The sequence below is a fragment of the Eubalaena glacialis genome, chromosome 9, assembly GCF_028564815.1.
Source record: "Eubalaena glacialis isolate mEubGla1 chromosome 9, mEubGla1.1.hap2.+ XY, whole genome shotgun sequence".
NCBI lineage: Eukaryota > Metazoa > Chordata > Mammalia > Artiodactyla > Balaenidae > Eubalaena > Eubalaena glacialis.
Window position 1 is genome coordinate 123,235,110 of NC_083724.1, and position 23,915 is coordinate 123,259,024.

General features: G+C 48.0%; 1 protein-coding gene and 1 long non-coding RNA gene across 3 annotated transcripts in view; one reads left to right on the forward strand and one right to left on the reverse strand.

Annotated features, from left to right (window-relative positions):
- Positions 1–1,745: 1,745 nt before the first annotated feature.
- PALLD (palladin, cytoskeletal associated protein) overlaps positions 1,746–23,915 on the reverse strand; it is a 375,092-nt gene continuing 352,922 nt past the window's right edge. The window contains exons 14-20 of the mRNA XM_061200806.1: positions 20,995–21,144; positions 12,640–12,734; positions 10,579–10,711; positions 5,972–6,179; positions 3,665–3,830; positions 3,130–3,263; positions 1,746–2,047 (exon numbers count right to left, since the gene is read on the reverse strand). Of these exons, the coding sequence (XP_061056789.1) occupies positions 1,875–2,047; positions 3,130–3,263; positions 3,665–3,830; positions 5,972–6,179; positions 10,579–10,711; positions 12,640–12,734; positions 20,995–21,144 (1,059 nt within the window). The 3' untranslated portion in view covers positions 1,746–1,874. The remainder of the gene's footprint in view (positions 2,048–3,129; positions 3,264–3,664; positions 3,831–5,971; positions 6,180–10,578; positions 10,712–12,639; positions 12,735–20,994; positions 21,145–23,915) is intronic.
- On the forward strand, positions 5,850–13,262 carry LOC133098090 (uncharacterized). Of its 2 annotated transcripts, none has more exons than XR_009702114.1 (4): positions 5,850–6,296; positions 10,100–10,225; positions 11,558–11,687; positions 11,767–13,262. It is a non-coding gene; the product is annotated as an uncharacterized LOC133098090 (long non-coding RNA). The 2 variants fall into 2 exon arrangements; XR_009702113.1 differs by having other exon boundaries at positions 11,811–13,262.

Genomic DNA, 23,915 nt, shown 5'->3' on the forward strand with positions numbered 1-23,915 from the left:
TTTCTTTATAAATACATGAAAGGTGGCAAAATAATGCTACTTAATCCCAAACCCAGCAAATCAGCAAAAAGTCACATTCAGAAAAATTTGGCAAGTAAGAGATGATGTTAAGTCATAATTCTACAGTATAGAAAGGTCCAGGAGAGACTTTGCACGGTGTCTGAAATCCCACATCAGCAATGCACGTAGGTGTGGTCAGAGACACGTGTGCCACTCTGCACAGAACGTGGGCACCGGAGCTCCAGCCTGGCATTTAAAGCTTGCTTGGTTGGTGCTCTTACAAGGAAGGAGAAAGCTGTCCATGTGAAGCAGCACAACGGAATATACACGGTGGCACACAGATACAAAATTACTTAAAAAATACTATGTATTGAATTGAGTAACTGAGCTAAGAGAGTTCAACATTTTTATTATAAATAATGAAAGATAAATGTGTTTTGCATAAGGAATACAGTGTGTTCTCTTCATAGGCAAGTACCATTAAAGACTCAGGTTTTATAATATCAGCCCAAGTTTGTTTTTTTCTCCTTTTTAAAGTTTATCGGTTCTGACTTAAAACCATGCAGTCTGGTCAGAATCCACTCCATCTAGCTGATGCCGAATCACAGGCGTTCAAAAGGCAGTCTTTGCCGAGATGCCTTTACAAACGACTTGGAACCCAGCACCTTCTCAAGGCAAAAAGGTCTCGTGGCAGCAGGAAAGTGAATTAATAGTTTCCATCCACCGTACGGCAGTGCCATGGAGAAAATGCATTCTGGCACCCCCGTCTTTGTCTCCCCAAGTAGACTAGCGCCCACAGGCTGTTTCTGATCCGTGACAATCTCGCAGCTCAGCCCATATTCAACTTGCGGTACGCACCTCAAATCTCCTGCTCCGGCGCCAGCTCAGACACCGCAGCGTCCCGAGCACGAGCTTCCCTCCGACCGACCCTCGATCCCCTGACTTGGGAATGGCGGTGTTTTGTCGCTTCTGTTTTAGGTTAAGTTTGAAGAAAACCAAAGAAAAGCCTGGCCTTTGCCGTCTCGTGCTCCGCCACCTTCATGTAATGAACACAGTCCGCATGTGATGGTTGTGTTTCCTTTCCCTCTTCTCTCCGCTCCTTCCAAACCCGTCTCCTCCAGATACTACACAGCTTGCTCACTTGGGTGGTTTGGGTGCCCTTCGTGGAATCAACTGCGATATGGTTCTGCTTTATTCAGAGCACTTCGTATTATTTTCATATGGTTTGTAAGTAAGCGCCCTACCAAGGTAACATGAAGAGAAAATACTACACGTAAAGAAAAAGAGGTTAAGAACGAAGGTCTTAACCTTGTTAGAAAACTCCTGATGTTAACAGAACTGAAGGCAGGTGGCTCCTTCCGCATGGTTTAGTGGAAAACGATTTGCAGACGCGTTTCCTTGGGCTTCCTGGTGGCGCCCTCCTCCTCCCATCCCCTGTGTGGGTCCCTGGCTGCGTGAGCACACTGCCCCTCAGAGCCCAGGCGGTGTCCCCTGTGGTGCCGCCACCTCCAGGGAGCCCCCCGAGCTCACGCTGGGTGGCAGCACCTATGCTGGTGAAGACACTCAGGACAACACAGGTCGTGGTCACCTTTTTTCTGTTAGCACTTTGGCATTTCAGACCCCCTGAATCACAGCACTTCTGAAAGTTTTAAATTGGCTGATGAATGTGAATGCTCCGTGCAAGGTGTGCATTCCTATCAGCATCGCGTACGCAGCCTCTACGTCTGGTTTACCAGGAAGAAAAGTAGGATTTTGGTGTCCTTTTATTTCTTAGAGCCAAAGGTATGTTTCTGCCTTTTCCGTCCCGTGACAGAGGAGGGTGTGGGTCAAGGCAGCAGAGGTTTCAGTGTCTGGGCTCTGTGGAGAGCACCAGCTCACAGGTCCTCGCTCTCCACCAGGCCGGGGCTCAGCATCAGGTGGGACGGGCTGGCCTCCGGCTGGAACGCAGCCCTGATGTCGAGTCCCTGGTCCGAGAGCGCAGCGTAGCGGCTGGCCGAGGGCCGCACCCGCTTCGGCTTGGTGCTTGGCGGGGGCTGCTGCCACTGGGCTGCAAGACACAACACGGAACTCAGAATCTGTAACCAGGTAGCATGGCTCTGGCTGTGTACCAGGCACGTGTTCTTTGCAAAAGACCGAACACATCCATGGTAGAAGTCCTAAAATGTACGAGTGGTTCTGCAGTCTACTCACATGTTGCAGATTTACTGCCTACACAGGGTGGTGGGACTACAGCAGCTCGGGAACAGAGACAGTATGTAGTTTATCTTGATAGTACTCACTGCAGCTCAGGGAGTCCTTTGAAATGGCTGCTACACTTCCTGATTCTCACTTTGAAAAAAAACTTCAAAGCTCAAAATGTATAAATGCCACAGTAATGATAGTCATCAGGTATTCTGGACGGATGTTCTAACACGAATTGTTTGAAAGGAACCGGGCGATAGGGGAGGTTGAGGTCAGTCATTTCTTATGTGTGAAATCAGTTCTGAATTTTTCCTAGTGGTTTTCTTGTCACTAGATCACATAATGCTACTGGGCTAGTTTGTAAACTTAGAACTTCTTTTTTCTTTCAATCTGGGATGCATGTACACAAATATACGTACACAAACACTCACAAACCTACTGCTGAACTGCTGAACTGCTTAAGATATGTTAACACAAAGCACTAAGCCACAGGAAGTATGCATTCCAGGTTCAATGGGCCACACGTTTAGAGTGAATTAAGAGGCTGTGACAGGATCATAGCTTAGGGGGAAATGTTAAAAGGCAGTCATTTGCACAAGGCAGTAACAAAATGTGAAAAATCTGTGCTTATGCCTTTGCCTGGTGTTAACTCCTAAGGGTGCTGGGTAAGAAAGCCACAGCTGGGTAGCCGACGCCAGAGAAATCCACATGCACGTTTTGCTAAAAATGCAAAGTTCCTGAGTGATACTTGGGCACTGTTCTCCTGGCGAGGTTCACTATTAATGATGAGAAACTATAAATAGAAAGAGAAAGAGCAGTGTGAAATTTCTGGCAAATAAAGCACTAGAGTTGTTGATGAGATCAGAGTAACGTGATTTGCTGTGCCGACGCCCGACTTGTCGTAACTGAAGGAACCAACGCATCGAGGCGAGAGGGAGGGGTACTCACTGTAGACGTCCAGCCGGGCCGTGCAGGACACGATCCCGGCCTCGTTCTTGGCCGACACCGTGTACCAGCCAGCGTCGTCCTTGGTGGCTCCCTGGATGAGCAGACACACGTAGCCATAGTTGTCCTGGTGCAGGCTGCAAAAGACGGACATGGCCATAGCGCTCGAAATGTTTCAGGACGCGAAGCATTGCTTTTCATTAGCTCATGAGAAACAGAACTATGCAAGCAGCGGATAACAGGGTCCTCCTAATTCTGCAGAGGCTGCCAGCCCGGGACAGCTAATGGGAGGGGGAGGGGCCGGGAGGCTGGATGAAGCCGAGCACTCAATTCCCAGGGCAGGATCTGCCCCCGTAAAGCACTGCCTGCGTTAGGCGGGGAGCCGCCGCATCGCACAGCAGGGCGGCCGCCTCCGGAAAGCGCAGGCGTGCGGGGGCGGAGGCTGGCCCAGGGGCAGCGCACACGTGCGCGTGCTGGGCACCTGCCTTTGGGACCATCAGGACCCCTGCAGGTGGGGGGCGGCCCCGTGGGCTCTCACCTCACGCGGTCCGTGCTGTGAGTGAGCGACTCGTTTTCCTTCTTCCAAAATATCTGCGGCGGCGGCACCCCGGACACCCGGCATTCCAGCCGCACCGGGTACCCGTCCGCCACCCCCGTGTTCTGCAGCTTCTCGAGGAACACGGGGGGCTTGTGCGCTTCCTTAGCTGCAAAGACACGAGACGGATTACCTACCATTGACGGGTGCAAAAGGTATCATCACAAAAGAACGCAGGTGCTTTCAGCAATACTGCTCAACTGTGCTGACGTCGTTTTCCACTTCAGGTGGCAGGACGCTTGTCCTCTCTCCAAGTTATCCCTCCTCCACCAAGAAAGGTTCCTACCCTTCATTCCACTCCTTTCTCTCCTCAATTCAGTTCAAGTCCGACAGGCCCACACCGGCTCCCCAGAGCGCCCGCCTGAGTGGTCTCGGGGGACCTCCGTCAGGCTGGTGACTGATGAGGGTCCCTGCCTCAGCCCACCGCTGCCATCTAGCGACACTGATTCACTAGATTCCCACCCTGCTGGCCGAAAGACCCTGAGGATTTCTAGGTCCTGGCTTAAGAGAGACATAACCACAGGCTATAAAGGGGGAAACAAGAGGAGAGGCAGCTTTAAATAGTTACCTAAACACTAGGAATGTACATTCTATACATTACCAGTTCCAATTTGTATTTCTTTGAAGAAAGCTACGGAAACGACGACTATTACCCAGTCTGGAAAAATCAGAACTGTTGGTAACACTCTGATTATTACCATCAGTGTTTCCTTGGATCTGTGGTGGGGACAGTCCCAGAGGCAGAATAAGTCTTAGCTACCATCATCCTAGCCGCCAACAATGAGTCTGAGGGTGCGGCCTTCTCCACCCCCTCCTCTGTGACAAATAATAGCAAAGCAAAGGTAAACGTGCTACCTGAAATTTTTAAAAACCTACGACCCTCTATGACCTTGAATTATATAGAGGGTTAATTTTTATTGGACTTTTTGTGGTTACTTGATCTGGGCTACCCTGGGAAGAGACCTCACTCAGTGCTCTTCCTGGGCCCCAGTTTTCAAAAGAGCATAAAATGTATAAGATGGGCCTTTAGGTCGCAGCGACCCTCCACAGTAGGTATCACATCTACATTCTGGAGCTTGGCTAGGCAGGCTCGTGGGGATGCAGAGCTTCACAGGATTTCGCCCTTATGACACGACTTAGTCCTTAAACTCTGAGCATCACGGCCCCCCTTTTACAGTTGGGGAAACTGAGCTGCAGAGACAGACCTGCCAGAGGACACAGCCAGGAAACGAGAGCTGGGCTGGGAGCTGAGCCCTGACTTCCTCCGGAAGTGCCGACGGGGGCATCTCGGGCCTGAGGACAGGTATGGTCAATGGGGGAACCCAACAGTTGAGTTTGAGGAGGGAGGGCTGCAGGAAGGAGTGAAACTGAAGCGGGGCTGACACACAGGCTGCACGCTGCCCGTGTTCTTGTGTGAACACGTCTAGGTGTTCTCACGAGAATCCCTGGCCCGGACTGTAGCCGGGCCGCCTGCTGCGTCCTCGCTGCTGCTGTTTCCCCAAGGAGCTCGAAGGCTCCCGGCACCAGAGGGGCACCGGAGCCTGGCCCCTGGGAAAGTCACTTCACCTCTCCTAATTCCCATTTGCTGACTGCCCCATGGGGCTGCCGTGAGGACCAAGTGAGCGCTTTGCATGCAGTGATGAGAAATAAACGCTCCGTTCTGCTGCTTCCTTCAGGTGAGCACAGAGGACAGGCTCTCTACTCATGCTCAGCTCCTAAGGACACTAAACCTTTCCATAAACTCATTTCCCATACCTAAGGGTAAAACTTTATTCTGGTAGGTAAATTTCGTAAAGATACATAGTCAGTTAAAAAGCAAACCTGAGTTTAATCTGTCTATGACACTGGGGGTAGATCACAGTGTTTCAGTTTTGCATTTCGAAATCACTGCACGTGACTTTAAAAGCTGGGTCTACACGGAGAACTTGCTGCGTGAGCACACCCTCCTACGTCGTCTGCTTCCTGGAGGCCGGGCTGCTGCTGCCCTTCCTGTGTGACACTGGGGGCCCAGGAGAAGGGGAGCCGCCCAGAAAAACTGCTCAGACCCTTTCCTCTGGCTGCCAGGCTGACGGGGGAAGGGAAGAAAAAGAACCACGGCTACAGCGAAGAAAAAGTGATGTTTCTGACTTGCCAGGTCTTAACATGTTGATGATAACGGTCTATTTTTTTCAGCGGTTTGATGTACTTTCCACGTGGGTTAGTTTGTTTCTACATCTGACGCTCACCCTGGGAGAGGTTCCTGGGACCTACCTGCGACCACGAGCTCCAGGCTGAAGGAGTTGTGTCCAGCCCGGTTGGTGGCCACGCACGTGTAGACGCCGGCGTCCCGGGCCGTGACGGGCTCGATGACCAGAGAGTGCACCCCGTTCTCTCGCACCAGCATCTTGTGGGTGCTGTCCTGGCGGACGGGCTTGCCATCCAGCAGCCAGCTCAGATCGGGGGTTGGCAGCCCACTGACCTAAACCGGAAAGGAAATGCGAATGAATTCCTCTGCTACGGAAACAGTGAGGTCACGAACACCTAAGACACCGGCACAAACTCCTCCTTCCGGACAACATGAGGCTCTTAGCATCAGGTCACATTTCTTACTTACTTACTTATTTATTTTTGGCTGCATTGGGTCTTTGTTGCGGTGCATGGGCTTCTCACTGCAGTGGCTTCTCGTTGTGGAGCACGGGCTCTAGGCGCATGGGCTTCAGTAGTTGTGGCTTGTGGGCTCTAGAGCGCAGGCTCAGTAGTTGTGGCACACGGGCTTAGTTGCTCTGTGGCACACGGGATCTTCCCGGACCAGGGCTTGAACCCGTGTCCCCTGCATTGGCAGGCGGATTCTTAACCACTGTGCCATGAGGGAAGCCCACGTTTCTCTTTTGCTTAAAATCTTTGAATAGCTTCTCGGCACACACGGGCTCACTTCTAAACATTTCTTATAGAGCAACCCAGAGAAAAGTGAGATGGGGACTAAAAACATTCGCCATCGTCTTTCCTCACCCAGGTTATAAAGATGCTGAGGGTGATGTCAGCCCGGGGCTCTGAGCCCTTTGGAAAAAAGATGTCCAACCATGACAAGGACTCACACTCAGCTTGCAGGGTTCACGATAAAGCCTCTCATCAAGGCTGCTGTAGCTGCGGAGACATTAGTTAATGCAGCCATTAAGACACAGGGCTGTTATTATTTTATAATCCTTGAAACTAAGTAATAGGAGCCATACGAAATTACCCAGAAAGCCATCTCAACAAATTAGCCTCACAATGGAAACATTAAAAAAAAAAAACCACTCTCCAGACCATGACAGTCGTGCTGACCACAGATCAGACAAAAGCACGTTTAATGGCTAACAGCATGGTGTGCAGTGAGGGGAGGGGTGGCCACCATCTGTCAGCTCTTTACCCTAGGGCCCTGCATTCTGAACGGGAATAAAAGCACCCGTAAGGAAGGCCCTTTCACCCCTACCCCAAATGTACCAGTGGGAAATCACATACGGAAAGATGTCAGTGGGACTGTAAACCAATTCTTTTGAGAATCAGCTCTGCCAAAATCAGCCAGAGAACTCACAAATTCCACTCCTGCTGTGTGACGCTCATGTATACTGCCCCCAGGATGACTCGGCCCCCAACAGACACACACAGCGAAGGCCTAGGGATTTACAGAAAACAATTAAATCACTGGCTAAAAGTGGGCAGGCTCTGCACCCTCCCATCCGTCCACCTGCCACCCCCGGTACGCCACGCCCGCTCTACCTGTCGGGCCAGCACAGGTGCACGGAGGAAGGGGGTGGGCTCTCCCGCCCGGGCTGCACACCTGGCCCTCCTGGCCGGTGAGGTACCGGCGAGGCCGCAGCAGGTTTAGGAGGGAGACGCCGCAGGCACTCTGGGCCCACCTGGGCCAGAGCTGCACGGCCGGGCAGAGGGAAGGCCGAGTCCCCTCCCTCTGAGGCCAGCAAGGCGAGCCTGACCTCAGGAACTGGACCACTGTAAGCCGGCCCCAGCCTGGACAGGTGGGGGGCTCTGGCTGCCGTGGGAACGGGGGGAAGCAGAGGAGTTTACTCCCGGAGGCTGAGAGCCGGCCGGGGCGGTCAGTGTCCGGGGAGCGAGTCGGGGGCCCAGCAGCTGCCTGAGTGACTGGCCTGTTCCCATGATTCTTTTTTCCCTCTTAAATACACTGGAAAAGATTTTTTTTCCTGAACTGAGTAACAGCACTCTATCTGTCCTTGTGACGAGATTTTCCACATTTGTCCAGGTCTGATCATAACAGTAAAATCAACAGATTACCTTTTGTTTCCAATATTCTTTTAAAGGCAGGCATTTCAAGGACAGTTGTGTCACTTGCAGAAAAATAAAGTGCTATGATTTCTTTCTTAAATGTGATCAAAAGTAGAGCCAGTAGTATTGCGAATCTCCATGTAGCCATCACCTAGATTCACTCTCTTTTGTAACTTTTCATATTTTAAAAATAGACCCCAAACTTGATACTTTATACTTTATGAAGTGTCATTCTAAAAAAACAGAGTTTTCTTACATAGTCACAGTTCCCTGTTTACACATAAAATTAAAATTAATAGTAATCCCTTGGTATCATCTAATTTTCTAAAATAAAATTTCCCCTGTGGACTCAAATGTCATTTTACAGGTGGTCTGTATGAATTCTTAGTTACAGACCCCCAATAAGTACACACATATAAATATATACACACTGAAACTCAATCTGTATACTTATACTGTAAAAAGAATTATGTTGCAAACAATGCAACTGACAAGGGATTAATCTCCAAAATGTATAAACAGCTCATGTGGCTCAATAACAAAAAAACAAAAAACAAACAACAAACAACAACCCAATCAAAAAATGGGCCAAAGCCCTAAATAGACATTTCTCCAAAGAAGACACACACAGGCACATGAAAAGATGCTCAACACTGCTGATTATTAGAGAAATGCAAATCAAAACTACAGTGATGTATCACCTCACACCAGTCAGAAGGGCTATCATCAAAAAGTTTATAAACAATAAATGGTGGAGAGGGTGTGGAGAAAAGGGAACCCTCTTGCACTCTTGGTGGGAATGTAAATTGATACAGCCAGTATGGAGGTTCCTTAAAACACTAAAAATAGGACTACCATACGACCCAGCAATCCCACTCCTGGGCAAATACCTGGAGAAAACCATAATTCGGAAAGATACATGCACCCCAATGTTCATAGCAGCACTGTTTACAATAGCCAAGACATGGAGCCAACCTAAATGTCCATCAACAGATGAATGGATAAAGAAGATGTGGTACATATATACAATGGAATGTTACTCAGCCATAAAAAAGAATGAAATAATGCCATTTGCAGCAACATGGATGGACCTGGAGATTATCATACTAAGTGAAGTAAGTCAGAGAGAGAAATACCATATGTGGAATCTAAAAATTGACACAAATGAACTAATTTACAAAACACACAGACTTAAAGAATGAACTTATGGTTACCAGGGGGGAAGGGTGGGGGCAGGGAGGGATGAATTGGGAGATTGGGACTGACATATACACACTGCTATATACAAAACAGATAACCAACAAGGACCTACTGTATTGAGCACAGGGAACTCTGCTCCTGTAATATATTCTGTAATAACCTAAATGGGAAAAGAACTTGGAAAAAGGATACATACATGCATATGCATAACTGAATCACTTTGCTGTACACCTGAAACTAACACAACACTGTTAATCAACTATAGTTCAATATAAAATAAAAATTGAAAAAATTACGCTGGAGGGACTTCCCTGGTGGTGCAGTGGTTAAGAACCCACCTGCCAATGCAGGGGACACGGGTTTGATCCCTAGTCCGGGAAGATCTCACATGGCACAGAGCAACTAAGCCTGTGCGCCACAACTACTGAGCCTGCACCCTAGAGCCCGCGAGCCATAACTACTGAGCCCACGTGCCACAACTACTGAGCCCGCATGCCTAGGGCCTGTGCTCCAAAACGAGAAGCCACCGCAATGAGAAGCCCACGCACAGCAATGAAAACCCAATGCAGCCAAAAAATAAATTTATATTAAAAAATTATGCTGGAAAGTATTTTATACATTTTTATACATTTTTTATACATTTCTACAAGCTTTTTATACATTTCTACAAGCTCAGAGTTAACCTTCTAAGTGTGTTCTGCAATTCCACAGACAACCAGCAGAGAGCCCAAATTATTTTTTTAAAAGCTTATTCATATTTCAGAGCTAAAATTTAAATTTAAGGTCAATAAATAATGGGGCAAAAACACAAAACAATCAAAAAATTTCAGACCAGTGGTTCCTACACATTTTTGGCCTCGAGGTCCTCTGGGAAGCTGATGGCAGGTGTACCACATACAACCTCCTGTGTAATTTCAGGCCCACACACCCGATGAGACCTGCTCACCCCAGGACCTGATTAAGAAGCCCTATTGTAAAGCAACGGAATGAAGGTGCTGCTCAGATGTCTCTCAGAAACAGGAAATGGGAGGCCTGAGAGAGCAGGTGTGTGGATACAAACTTTGTATGAAAACAGAGTGAATGTAAGTAAGATCAGGACAGAGGACACATCCAACACAGTCATTACTTCAACAAAAAGGGCGACTTTGAGGGACAAAACCTCCCAGTTCACTGTCTGGAGTATGGTATACAGGGTTCTAGGTAAAGGACATATTCAACAAAAACTTAAAAGTCAGGGAAAAGAATGATTTGAAATGTATATAAATATTTAGTATGTTCCATTTTCTCTCCTCTTCTGCTAGAAAACATTTTAAAGATGTATACTTTACATACTTTCCCCAAAAGGAACTAGAGGGAAGCGGTATTGCAGGGAGAAGGGAGGCACCCACGCCCCTCACCTTGCAGTCCATCCTGCAGAGCCTGCCCTCCTGGACCGTCAGGTCCCCGGGAGCCTGCAGGAAGTGCGGTCGGAAGAATCGCTCCTGAATCGGTTCACCTTCGTCGGCACTGTCCCTGGATCTCGAACGAGACCTTCGAACGAGAGAGAAAACCAACAGATGGAAAGAAAGATGGGGGAGGGGAGGGAGAACGCCACAAAAGATAGACAATATAGATAAATAGACAGATGGAAAGAAAGATGGGGGGCAGAGAGAGAGGGAGGGAGAATGACACATAGATACAGACAGATGGAAAGAAAGGGGGGAGGAGGGAGAACGACACAAATATAGATAGACAATATAGATATATAGATAAATAGATGGAAAGAAAGATGGGGGGAGGGAGGGAGAATGACACAGATGATAGGTAATATAGATAAATAGTAAGTATTGTCAGGTTCTTAGTCATCTCTTCTCTATAATATATGGGGTGATAATACAATTTCCTTACCTGCTTACCTAGCTCCTAATCCCAGGGTTTATACCATAAAAAAAGTCAGTAAAACAAAATCTTGTTTCATTTGGAAGTTTATCATACATTTAATAACCTGCTAATTGCAGACTTCAAATAATCTGCTGTCCTAACCCTTACAGCTAGCATAAATCGTGAAAGGGGAAAATGGGGAACTAACAGTAACCTATTTTTTCCTAAATAAATATTTTTAAAGCTGTATGAGAAGCGGCAGCTGTTGCTCATTTATTGCCAAATATTTTTCAACAGAAATTAGTACAGCTTTCCACTGTGACTGTAAATTTGCAGGAAATTAAAAGTTCTTATTATTTAAAAAGAATGAATATCTTCTAATAAAAATTTCTTTTCATATTAACCAGGAAAACACATTTTAGGCAGGTTTTCTTCTGTATCCATTAACCATGTGCCTAAAGCAATATTTTTTTTTTCTTTTTTTTGCGTTAACATAAAACTGTGCAAATCTCCCAGATTTTGTGCATCTTTCTTGCTTCTGAGTATGCTGCCAGAGCCGCCTTGAAGAGCAACATGATTTAAAGTGACTGCAGGGAAGACTTAGGAGCGAGGTGTTGAAACTAACCCTGCCGGTGATCATTGGAAGGTAAGTTAAGAAACACTTCAGTAGCAAAAGTAGGAGCAAAGGAAATGAAAAATTAGTATGATACGCTAGTAATCACCAGCCTTCACCCGTCAGGTCTCATTGATGAGCACAATGCCCTTCCAGGAGACGGTGGCCCACGAACGGCTGAAATGCACGGAAGGCCCCGAGTAAAGCCGGAGAGAATGGACCTGCTATAGCTGTGCTGTGCTCACGGACGCGGGGGCAGGTGATGCTGTGAGCAAGTCCCGCCCCGGGAAGCCGGCATCAAACCTGCGAGCGCTGAGGCCGCAGCTGCCTCCCAAACACCGGCGCAAGCCCGTGCGGGGCGTGGACCCGGCCGCTGCTGCTTGCCGGGTCCTCCTCCGGTGGCCTCGCTGGTGTGTCCTCCCCTGCGCCGGGCCCGGGGACCGGCCGGCCCAATCACCGGCCCCTTCTGTAGCCACGTGTGTCACTGAGAACCGCAGCCCCGCTGCCCGTCCTCACGTGCACTCGCTCGGGGCCACGGGGCAACGAAAGCGTCCAAAGTACGGCAAGTCTGACCTACGAGGCTAGGGTCTGAGACAAGCTTGTGACCTAAGCGACCGGAGGAGGAACCTTCGCACACGAGCTGATGTTAGGAAACCCAGAGGGCAGCCCACGTGATGCTGGTGAGGAAAGCGTGGCTAGAGCCTGGGTGCCACCGACCAGCGTGTCCGTGGTGACGTGGCTGCCGCGCGGTGCGGCTTCCGGCCCCGCTCACACGCGGCACGTGTCGGAGGGCGCTGGGCCCAGCCGGTACGTCCTCCTCCCCACCCCCAGCTACAAAGGAGCCACACGCCGCCACGCTTCCTGCCGTGTCCCCATCCTGTCCCCCAAGTACGTTCTCTCCTGTGGTATCCCCGCGATGCTGGCAGCGCTGGGTTATAGTGACAGTACAAGAGCAGCAGCGCGCGGGAAGGGACGCGTGAGATACCTTCTGCCGTGAGGCTGGCCGGCGGGCGAGCGGGGGCTGCGGCCTCTCTGGTTCACGGCTTGCACCATCAGCCGTCCCGTGCAGCTGACGCGGCCCTGAGGGGACAGAGGGGACCGACGGTTAGCGGCCGGCGCCCCCGCACCGCCACCGTCACCACCGCCCTGGTCTCCACAGGATGCTCTTCCCAGCAGACCAACGTGCCGCACCAGCGCGACCCCAGCCTGTCTCTGAAACACGTCCCCCGGGACGTCTTGTGATGATGCCACTTTCAAGGTCAGATACCTACTGCTGGAAGCTAACTCTGAAATCAAACCAGATCATTTCAGTTTTCTTTTTAGTTACATATTCATTAAATGTTAGTGGTATCCCTTCCCAAAACCGCACATTGAAGGAGCTGCCGGCATGAAAAAATAAGCTTTACGTAACAAGCATGCCCCGGGGCGACAAGGAGCATAATGACTGTGGGACACCTTGTCCCCATAAAATGAGAATATTTGAGATTTAAAAACCAGAGCAGTTAATGCCTGAACCCATGAGGGTCACAGGATACGGGCCTATCGAATGAAAAGCTGTATTTTATAATCCTTTAATAAAATTTTTTATTTGAAGTATAAAGTCTATAGCCACCCCACCCTGAACACACCTAATCTTGTCTGAAGTATAGTTCACTTAATATTATATTAGTTTCAGGTGTAAAACATAGTCAATAGTTTTATAGATTATACCCCATATAAAGTTATGATAACATATGGCTACACGCACTGTCTTCTCTCTCAAATTGTCAACTGGAAATCGGGTAAGTGCTGTCTCGGGACACACAGCCATACTTAAGAGGGGCCGGGTGACAGGAATAAATGGCCCTGTCACTTTGCCTTCTGGCTTAGACTCATCTCTCCCTACGTCCAGCAGAGCAGCAAAGCAGATGGTCTTCTCTTCCGCTCGCTCCTCTCAGGGCCCCGGAGGACGAGCCGAAGGACAGCTAAACCCTGACGGTGGCCGAGAGGGAGTACGCAGGGTGGGAACATGAGAAGCAGACTGATGTTGCACACTTACCCTTGGTGAGTTCCATAGCTCCAGGCTGAAGGGGGCGCTTAGAGTCAAAAGAGAGTTGACCCCTGACCCCTACTGTCATTGCAAGTGGCCAGACAGACAGGTGACCAAAGCAGAGGGGTTCTGTGGGTCCTGAACCGCCTTCTGAGTCCCCCCTCGAGAGGATGCTGGCGGGGACACGGAGGGGGACCCCACATCAGGATGCAGGGAGGGGCCCTCGGGGTCTCCCCAAAGCCTGGGCCTCTTCAGGCCATAGTCACCAGGAAAGGCAAAGACACAGTACCGGTGCAGACGGGAGGGTTAGGAAGGGCCCAGGCGCTGTCGTAAACACACAAACTCAAGCGGTCTTGTACCGCGGGACACGCACCTTCCTCCACTGAGGGCACAAACGCTGCCTTTCCTGGAAATTTCCAAGTATAATGAAGTATAACTTTATGAGGGGAGTTACTTCCAACTTAGATCAACTGTATCTGAAGTTCAGGCCACACGATATGAATTCTCTCATGCTGATCTTACAAACACTTGGGATTCCCTAGAGTAGCTTGAAATCTGTATATCAATTCCATCGAACCCCTCCTGGTCTGTACTTGCTACAGAAAATCTAGATATAACTTGCTTAGAAGAGCCCGTTATAAATTACACAACTGATGTATCATCACGGCCGGGACATACAAGACCCATGATTCTTTTTGGAGCTTGAGGACAAGGAATTGCATGTTTTGTTTCACACAAATAGCTTCCATTGTACTGATGATACGGTTTCCTTACTATCTGCTTTGCTGCTTCAGCAAATAATTTTAATTTGGAGAGATTAAAATAGAGTTACGTAATTTGGGTGGATTCTTCCTTGTGGTATAAAACCCAGAGGATCCACCAAGACAGTTAATATTAACTAATGATTTATGTAGTTAGATAAAGATAAAAGTTAAATTCAACCTTTAACCTTGAATTTGGGGAAGCAGATAATGGTGCTAAAAAAAAAAAAATTCCTCGAACCTGGATTTGAGTTTTGACTTTTTTCCTAAAGCTTTGGGCAAATCCTAAATTTGTTCAAGCCTACATTTCTTCTTTTGTAAAAGCTGGGGCACTATACCTCACAAGGGTGCTGCAAAGATTAAATGATATAATCTATGATGATCTTGTTAATAGTAAACGTACTTGATGTCATCGTCACTGCTAACTCCGCCACTGCTGCTGGTACTGTTTCTCTGGGTCTGTGACATCAGGTGTGCACATTAAGGTGATTTTTAGGGGCCCAGCAGCTTGGCTGACTCCAGTGAAATTTTCCAAGCAGATGTATGTTGCTCGCGGTACGCTCTTACCTTGTTTGGTTCCTTCAGAGGCCTCTTTTAACCAGTGCCCCCCGGCCCCTCAGGGCTCTCAGTGCTGGGATGAGCCCCAGACGCCTGCCCTTGGCTCCTTTGCCCTGGGTTTGTAACCAGCTCTGTCCCTTACAGTGGAAAGACGAGGCAGGCGACATACTCCTAGGTGAGGGTCCTCATCTGTGGAACAGGACCCTCCTGGTCATCCTGCAGGGAGGGGCTCTTACGATGATTCAACGAGTTAACAGGAGTCAAGTACTTGGTGGTGTGTCTGGCACATCCTAAACGCTCAAAATGTTAAATTTTTACAGCACTGGATACAGATGTAACTATAATAACCACCAGATGGATAGGAACTGTTTTGTTCAACACCATTTTTTTCATATGAATGGAGTTTCCTTCCTTCCCTCCTTCCACCCACCCTCCCTTCCTTCCTTCCTTTTCCTTTCTCTCGTCTTTCCTCTCTCTCTCTCTTTTTTTTGGTATTAGGATGCAATTTACTCCAGAGGAAAAGCCAAGTACTCCAGGCGTAGGCGGGAGACTGTGTGGAGAGCAGACCAACCTTTCCACCTCACGCTGGTGCCTGCAGGGCGCCACGCACACAGGTACATCCCAGGTGTCCGACGGCTGCGTCCGAGGCCCAGGAGGAAAGGGGTCCTGCCCAACCCTAAGCACTGTCTGTGCCTGGGATACACTTCGTCTCCTTTGCCCGCTCCCACACACACGGAGAACAGGTTGGCAGGCTGCTCCGTAAAGAGTGCACGTTTCTACCACGCTTTCAAGATTTTTACTGCGATTGCTTAGAACCCTACAATACTGCCCCAGAATCTTCCTTCACTTCCCAAACTTAAGAAAACGGCGTATGTTGTCATTTATCACCTTTTTATTCCCACACCATCCTCCACTTCGGAACAGAAAGGGGAAAGGGCCTGGAATTCAGGAGGCAGAACTGTGAGTTTGATAATATACTGATATTGGCGAAATATATTACGAATAACAAGTGAACGGGACTACTTAGAAAGCAACTAAAGTAGCGAGTGGTATAATTTTGACATTTTCAGTCCAGAACTCAGGGAAGCATGTTTGAAAAGATGCCTCCAATGTGCACGATAGAAAGTTCAGATTTTTAAGTCTGAATGTTTTCTGAGGAAGATCATCCAAAATGAGCATTCAGTGATTTTAATCCTACAAATGTGCCAATTAACCTAGTAAAACTGCCGTCATTCCAGGCTCAGAGGCACATAAACGCTGTCTGTTCGCTTTTAACTGTCTCGTTTCTTTTTGCTTTATCATTAACACATGAAGGAATAACGGAAGTGAATGTTTGAAGGGAAGCTTGGAAGGTGCCAGAAAACCTTATAACGTTGGAACACACACAACCAACAAACCAGCCTTTTAAATTTAATTCAGCTGCTCACTGCTTTTCTATTCCAGACAAGTCCTCAGTGTTTAAAGCTATAGCGCGAATCACGCGTTTGAATTCTTAAGGTGTTCTCTGTTAACCATCCAGCTTGTAACGGGTATCTGAGGCCTCCTGCAAGGCCAGTGATTTATGTGCTATGGACAAAACATCTGCATTTCCCGGTTTATGAAATCTAACTTGCGGCCCACAGGTCTCGGGAAAGCCTGCCGCTTGCACACACAATGCAATTGGAGGACGCAGCAAACGGTGCACGACAGCCATTCCAAACCGGAGAGCAGGACAGGGGAACCTAGCAACGCAGCAAAACAAAGTCAAACATTTGTGTTTCGATTCCGCCGTGTCTTCAAGATGGGGTTAGAGTCGGCCATAAGCGGAGCCTGCGGTCCTCGGTTCGGCACCCGCCTGCTGTAACGCGGCACAGTCCCTCAGGATCCCACTCAACTGTGCGACTGTCTCCCAGGAGCTGCCGGGCTGAGGATGCTCCACGGCCAGCGCCCGCCCAGAGCTGGGTTCTGCCCCAGGTGGAGACTGCACGCCAGCAACAACGTCTAACGTGTTTCTTATTCCCTGAAGGCTGACCCAGGTGGAAAATTATTCTATAAAATAATCTGCTGACCGCATTTTCCTCTTTGCCTGCTTCTCACCCTTTCTGTTGGCTGCTCTCGGGAATTATCTTCCGCTGCTCTGGAGAGCTCGGCCGTCTGTGTTTCATTACCGAACTCATTTTTCCATCAGCCTTTGCCTCTTTCCCTCGGTCACTTCACATCGTGGAGGCCACGGTGTACCAGAAAAGAGATGGAGTTGTCTCCCTCCTAAACCCAAATCCTTCCATAACGTGGAAAAAAATGAAGGTACCAAAGGGCGTCAAGGAAACAGGGAGCCCAGGTCAGCGGACCCCACGTTATGCTTCGGGAATAACGTATCTTGAAAAACTCAGCTTTTACTTTTGGAATTTTTTGCAGTGCCTATTTACATCATGCTTCTTTTAAACCGTGTTTTAATTCACAAATTACAAGAAGGGCGAAGTCCTTTACTACACCATAGCAGCTGCTTCCGAAGCGGAGACTACGCAGTGTGAAGCGTGTCTGTCACCACGCTCCTACAGCAGCAAGGGACAGCCCGCAGCAAGGAGCAGGCAGAGCGACGGGGCGCTGCTCGTCAGGCCTGAGACGCCACCGTGTTTTCCTAAGTGGGTAGCAAGGTCACTCCAGTTTCTCGGTGGTGACTCACAGAACCCACATCTGGCAGCTGTGGACACACCTGCTACTGAAGAGCCGGCCGGAGAGGAAGCGTCACCCCTGCGCGGACGTCAGCGGGCGCCTCACTCAGAAGCCTGGAACGGCGACCGCCCAGCGCCACAAACACCGGAACGCACAACCGTGCCAGGCTGCGGGCCAGCGCCCACGCTGCGGGCGTCCTCAGCGTCCCCTCGGGAGCCTCTCCTCGGACGCCTGCCTTTCGCTCATTTCGCTGGGAGAGGAGCCGCTTAGTCATGAGAAGGCGCCCCGTTAACGAGGATCCTCGTGGGCCCGACCTCGAGAGCCGGCGGGATTCTGGCATCGGGACCCGCTCTGCCACCGGGGCCTCGAGGGCTCTGGGGCGCGGGGCAGCCACGCCGCCGTTTGCTTGACTCGCAGACAGGACGGGAGAGCCTGCCAGGAGAGCCGGGCTTCCGGTGACCTGAGGGAGACGGTCACTCCCCATCTCTCTGTCTCGTCCCCGAAAGGTAAAGGGCGAAGACCCAGATGGGGCGGGCCCCGGGGGGCGTGGCCAGGGCTCCGGGGCAGCAGCGGAGCGCACGGCCCGGCACGAGGGCGGCTCCCGGCCACCGCGTGGCTCCCGCCAGCCCAGCTGTGCACGCGGGGCCTGCAGCCGAGCCCTCCTCCCAGGGCCCCGGCCGTGCAGCCGCCACCGAGCGGCCCCGCCGGGCACGCCTCTCCCAGGGTGGAGGCCGGGAGACCCTGCGCCGGCACCGTGCTGGGGCGAGTCCAGCCCGCACTGACTTGTGGACTCGTGGCGCTGAGGGAGGGACACGCCGGGCTCCACGGCTCCTGCCAGCTCAGCGTGCTGCTCCGAGAGGGGGGCCAGCGTCCCCGAGCTTAAACAGCGGCAGTGACCTGCACTGACTGGAGGCACGTCACATGCCAGGTAACCGAGCGCTTTACAGGCATCGTTTAGATTCGTGTTATTTTTCTCACTTAATGGACGAGGAAGCGGGCGCGGAGGTTCAGGACCTGCTAAAGGCCACGCGGCCAGGACCCAACTCAGACCTGCCCGGTGCCGGGGGCTCGCTCTTACCCCCGGCTCTTCCGAATTGTCCCCACTGTCTCCACTCCTGGTCTTCGTGCTGTCACTTCCGTCTTCTGACTTTGCCCCTCCTCCTTTTCCATGTTGACACAGGCATCTTCAGCCCTCCTTCCCCTGGCTGGTCAGGGGTTTAATAAACACGCAGAGACCGCCACCCTGGAGCCCAGCCGCCTGCCCGCTGCCACTTGCCTGGTCGTTCCCATTGGAACTTTCCCACGTGGAACGATACGTCACCCGAAGAAGACTAGAAGCAGACTCAAAACTGCAGTCTGACATTTACCTTCTCTTGTTCTATAACATTGCTCACTCCAGTAACCGTTCAAAACATTCACTAGGAAAAACGCCTTGAAGTGGACAGCGGGACCCCAGGAATGGTGAGTACATAAGGAACACAGTGAATTCCAGCTCCATAAGCCACCCTAGCCTTCCTAGGGCACAAGAGAAGTAAAGAACCCAGAGCGAAGAAAAATTCTGCATTTTGCTGAGCACTCCACTACTTTTTTAAGAGGCAGAAAACTGAAAATCGAAATTGGTTAATAGAGTTGTAGTAGTAACATCAAAGATCACAGACCACCATAACAAATGTAATTAATAATGAAAAAGTGTGAAATATAACAAGAATTACCAAAGGTAACGCAGACATGTGAAGTGAGCAAATGCTATTAGAAAAACAGCAGTGATAGACTTACTCAACACGGGGTTGCCACAAAACTTCAATGTGCAAAATACGCAATATCTACAAAGTGCAATAAAGATGCAATTTAAAAAAAAAGTAGTCAAGGAAACATACTAAAAATATAATTAAAAAAAAGAGAAAGTTCCACTTTCGTTCCCTCAAATACGAACAATATGAACACAAATAAGCATTAAAATGGAACTTATTAGTAAAGGTTGTGATTTTGACTATTTTTCAAAGGGATGGTCATGTGTTCACTGATTGAAAAGTTAGAACCTCAAGAAGGTGCGTTAACTTGGAAACTGTTTCTTGTCAGTGGAGAGTCGGCTGTCCTGGATCACAGCCTGATTTGTGGGCAATTTCAGTTTCACTCTTACTGTCATTGCAGAAATGTATCTTTACATGACAATGTAACCTCAGGACAGGATAACACTGTACAAAGTTTCAGAAGTCTGTAAGCTTTGCTAAAATTATTTGTATCATTTTCTAACAAACACTTAATATTTCCTTCAAAAGAAATAATGAAATAGGGAATGATATAAATAGATCAGAGATTTTTTAAAAAGATAACTTCTGGGCAATCTTCATCAGTTATATAATAAAACTGTTAACTTTAGCTTTCTTTTTAAAAAAAGAGTGTTTTTTACCAAAATGGGAAAAGAATTTTAAAAAGAATATATATATGCATAACTGAATCACTTTGCTGTACAACTGAAACAAACAACATTGTAAATCAACTATAGTCTAATATAAAATAAAAAATTTAAAATAGTGTGTTATTTACATGATTTCTGCAGACTTCATAAAATACCCAGTCAGATGTTGAGCTTGTAAGGCACAAAATCACTTCTTACACATTTCTGTGTACCCAGTATAGCACCTAAAATATACAAGATATTCAATAAAAAAGAATGTGCAGGCTTGAATTGGGAACATGGTACCCAGTAGCTGTCTGTTAAATTCTAAGTAGTCAACCGATTTTTTGACCCTAAATTTAAGGGCAACTACAAAACATCTGGATGTAAACAAACAAACAAAAATCCTGAATACTATATGTATGTTCTATCGAAATTATAATTTGTCCACACTTACACATTACATAAATTCCACTGAATTAGGTGTGTATTTCTTCTAAATATTTTATTTTCTGAGTTTTTCTACCACAGCTTATCCATACCCCTCACTCTCCTTTCTCCTGAGAACATAACCCTACCTGAAATCACATGGTCTATGCATTTGTTTACTGGCTTATCTTCTGTCTTGGGACCTCGTCCCCTGAAGCACTGCAGCCCCATCACCCACATGACAGGTGTACATATCTGGCTCTCAATAATATTTATGGAAAGAATGCACATCTGCACCGGAATTATTCATGTAGACAAACATCTCACGGAATAGATAAATATTAAGAAAGTATGTTTCTATCCTGGGAAACCAGGAGAATTGGGAAATTCCCGGAGAATTGGGAAAACAGTTTCAAGTCAAAGAGGCATGACTCCTCCGTTAGCCAAGCAGCTCCTCTGCCCGGGAAAGCCCACCACCCTGAGCACAGGCCCGAGGCCACCGCGCATCCCCACCTGAAGGTTCGAAGCCATGATCGTGTAATTCCCGTCATCATCCAGGGTGGAGGCCACGGTATGCAGAGAGCAGGTCCCGTCAGGGTCGCTCCGGATGCTGTAGTGATCGTTCTTGGGAGAGATCTGCTTCCCATCTTTAAACCAGTAGGTCTGAGGGGGAAGGCAGAGATGAAGGTGAGGCCCTGTGAGCGGAGGGGCACGGGCCGCCCTGAGCTCCCGAGTTAAAGCGCGAGGCAGGACGTCGGGGCAGGACCTTGACTTCTGAGTGAAAAGGGTAGGTGGCAAGCAAGTTGAATTCTATTTCAGTTTTAGAAATTACATAGCCTCTTTTTATTTTTAGGAAGACGTATATAAGCAGGCATTTACATTCATCCACTATTTATACGGAGGACGGTGATGATTTCTGAGCTGGCATCCCAGTTTTCTTTTTGCTTCTATTTTCAAGTGTCCCGAATGAAAATGTGTTACTTGTAAAGGTAAAAAGGTTACTGTAGACAACAAAACCAGAACCTAAACCCCAGTCATTCCTCGGAATCGTGTCAAACAGAACAGGGTGTGAGGAGGGGGGGTGGTGGGGGAACCCTATCACTTTAATTCCCAGCCGAGGGGCACAGGACGGAAGGTTACAGTTTGTCAGCTCCACTACATTAAAGAAAACACAGTAGTATTGAAATGTATAATAATTTTCAAATAATATTTTAACTTGGGGTGATAGAAAATTAAATGTGAAAAATCAAGTAAAAATCTTGACTAAATAAAAAAATTCTAAATGGTCAAACGAGCTCTTCTACAGGTCCTCCTTCCCTCCCTCACCTTTAAGCAAGATCCTGGGTCCGTGGGTCTCTCATGGTTTGTTTATTATTTCTGACTTGATCATGAACTGCACAGCTGAAGACGGGCCACAGTTTGGGTCATAGACCCAGCGGCCCTAACACGGCCGGGATGCTGCACTGGCCCCTCCACACTTGCCACCGGGAGGGAAATACATCCTCCCTTTTCAAGCCACAGCAGGTTCTTTGTGGTCACTTTTGTTCCTTGCAACCAAAAGCATTCCTATCTGATTCCCAACAGAAGAAACTTAGTTCAGAGCCTGCAGTTTTAAAATGAAATTCTTCCTGCATGTAACTCAACATGTCAGTTGAGACCACAGCTGGCCTTCCAATTCCACTCCCTGTCAAAGCCTCTGAATCTGAAAAATCTTTCTTACAACTTCCATGTCAAAGATAGGAAAAGGCTAAAAAGAGATGGCAGGAAATAAGTGCAAGAACAATCAGGATCTGACCGCTGTAGCTTTTCCTACCCTTAGTTTTCAATTAGTTCCCACGTTTATAGGAACAGTATTATTAATCTCCAGAACCTAAAAGTTCACCATCAAATAGACTAATAAGTTTCAGTTCTAAAAGTTAAGTTACATAAGGCGTGATACTTCGTAATTATCATGCTCTTAGTGGCTAGATTATTTCCGATGGAACAAAGAAGCTGTGATTAGTACATAATTTCTCCCTTTTGCATTCTTGCCGCTATGCCAGTTCTTTAGAATTATTTCTCTCCTTTAATCATATTTTTCACCTCTACTGTACTTGGAATACAACTTTCAAATGAGATTAAGAGACAGTTCCAACACTTTACCAAGACTGCTGAGAGACAGGGCAGGAAGGGTACAAGACATGAAAACAGGGTGAACTAGAAATTCTCTTCCATCTTCTCATATCTCAATGGAACAAGCATGTCAAGGGCAGAATAAAAAAATTAAAGAAAAAACCATAAGCTAAAAAAATGTATATTTTTAAACATGATGAGTATTCCATACTCCAACAATCCTAATATAATTTCTAGAACATGTGCAGGAGAAACAGGTTTCAATAAACCAGGGAGGGAAGAAAAAGAATGGCAGCCAGGAAAACAAAAGAACATCTAACAGGAGAAAGTTCTGGAAAATCAACCTCTTAACGGCTGTGAAACATTCAAGGTTGTAGGAGAACAAGACAGTCACGTTAAAACAAAAGCCCGCCTCTCGAGCGAACATAATGTTCTTTAAGAACAGGATTCAGTGATCTTAGAACCCGATCAGTAATCTTGCCTTGAGTAAGGTTTAAAAAGAACGTGGGCTTCTTTTTGTGACTATTTTGGAAGTTCATGATATAATTATGAGTTCCACTCATAAGCTGCATGTTTACTTTTAATACATGCATTTGATATCATGTTTGTGAACACACACCAATGATCCAATTATGTCAAGATAATACAGAAGTGTTCTCTAACAACAGTTGATTTGTGAAGTCTCATTAGGAGGTGGCGAAGGCTCTGAAAATTGAAAGCGAATCTTTTTGGTCTGTCTTTTTCTGACTGTGGGGCTGGGATTCGGTTTTAGGGAAAGAGTATGGTGGTAAAACTCTCCTTATTGTGAAAACAGAAGAACGGATGGAGCCACAGAGCACGAGCTCCTCAAAGTTTCAGGTGTGGTCACGGCCCTGCCCCTTCTCCCGTCTCACTCATTCTCATTCCGGCTCTTTTACACCAGCCCCTGTTAAAATGTTCATTTCGGGGGGGGGGTATAGTTTTCATTTTTGTACGCTTATTTTACATGTGCCTGGTCTCTGGTCCTGTTCTTTCACTAAAGTGTCTACTCCTTTTAGAATTGCTTCCATCACTTTAAACACAGTAATTTCAGAGGAGTCCCCTCAAGACGGCTCGATCCTGTGTAGCACCTTGACTTCTGTTCTCCCGTTTCTTTTGCTGTGGACTCTTTGCTCGCAGGGTCTGTGAGTTTTTCTTGTGAACTCACTTCTTCCCCTTCCTGCCCTGTAGACATCTGACAGGCCCCAGCGTGGAAGTCTTCTATGGGGCAATTTTTACGTGCTTCTGCCAGAAACCTTACGATTATAATCATCCTGGACTAAATTTCATATTAATTTCTCAGC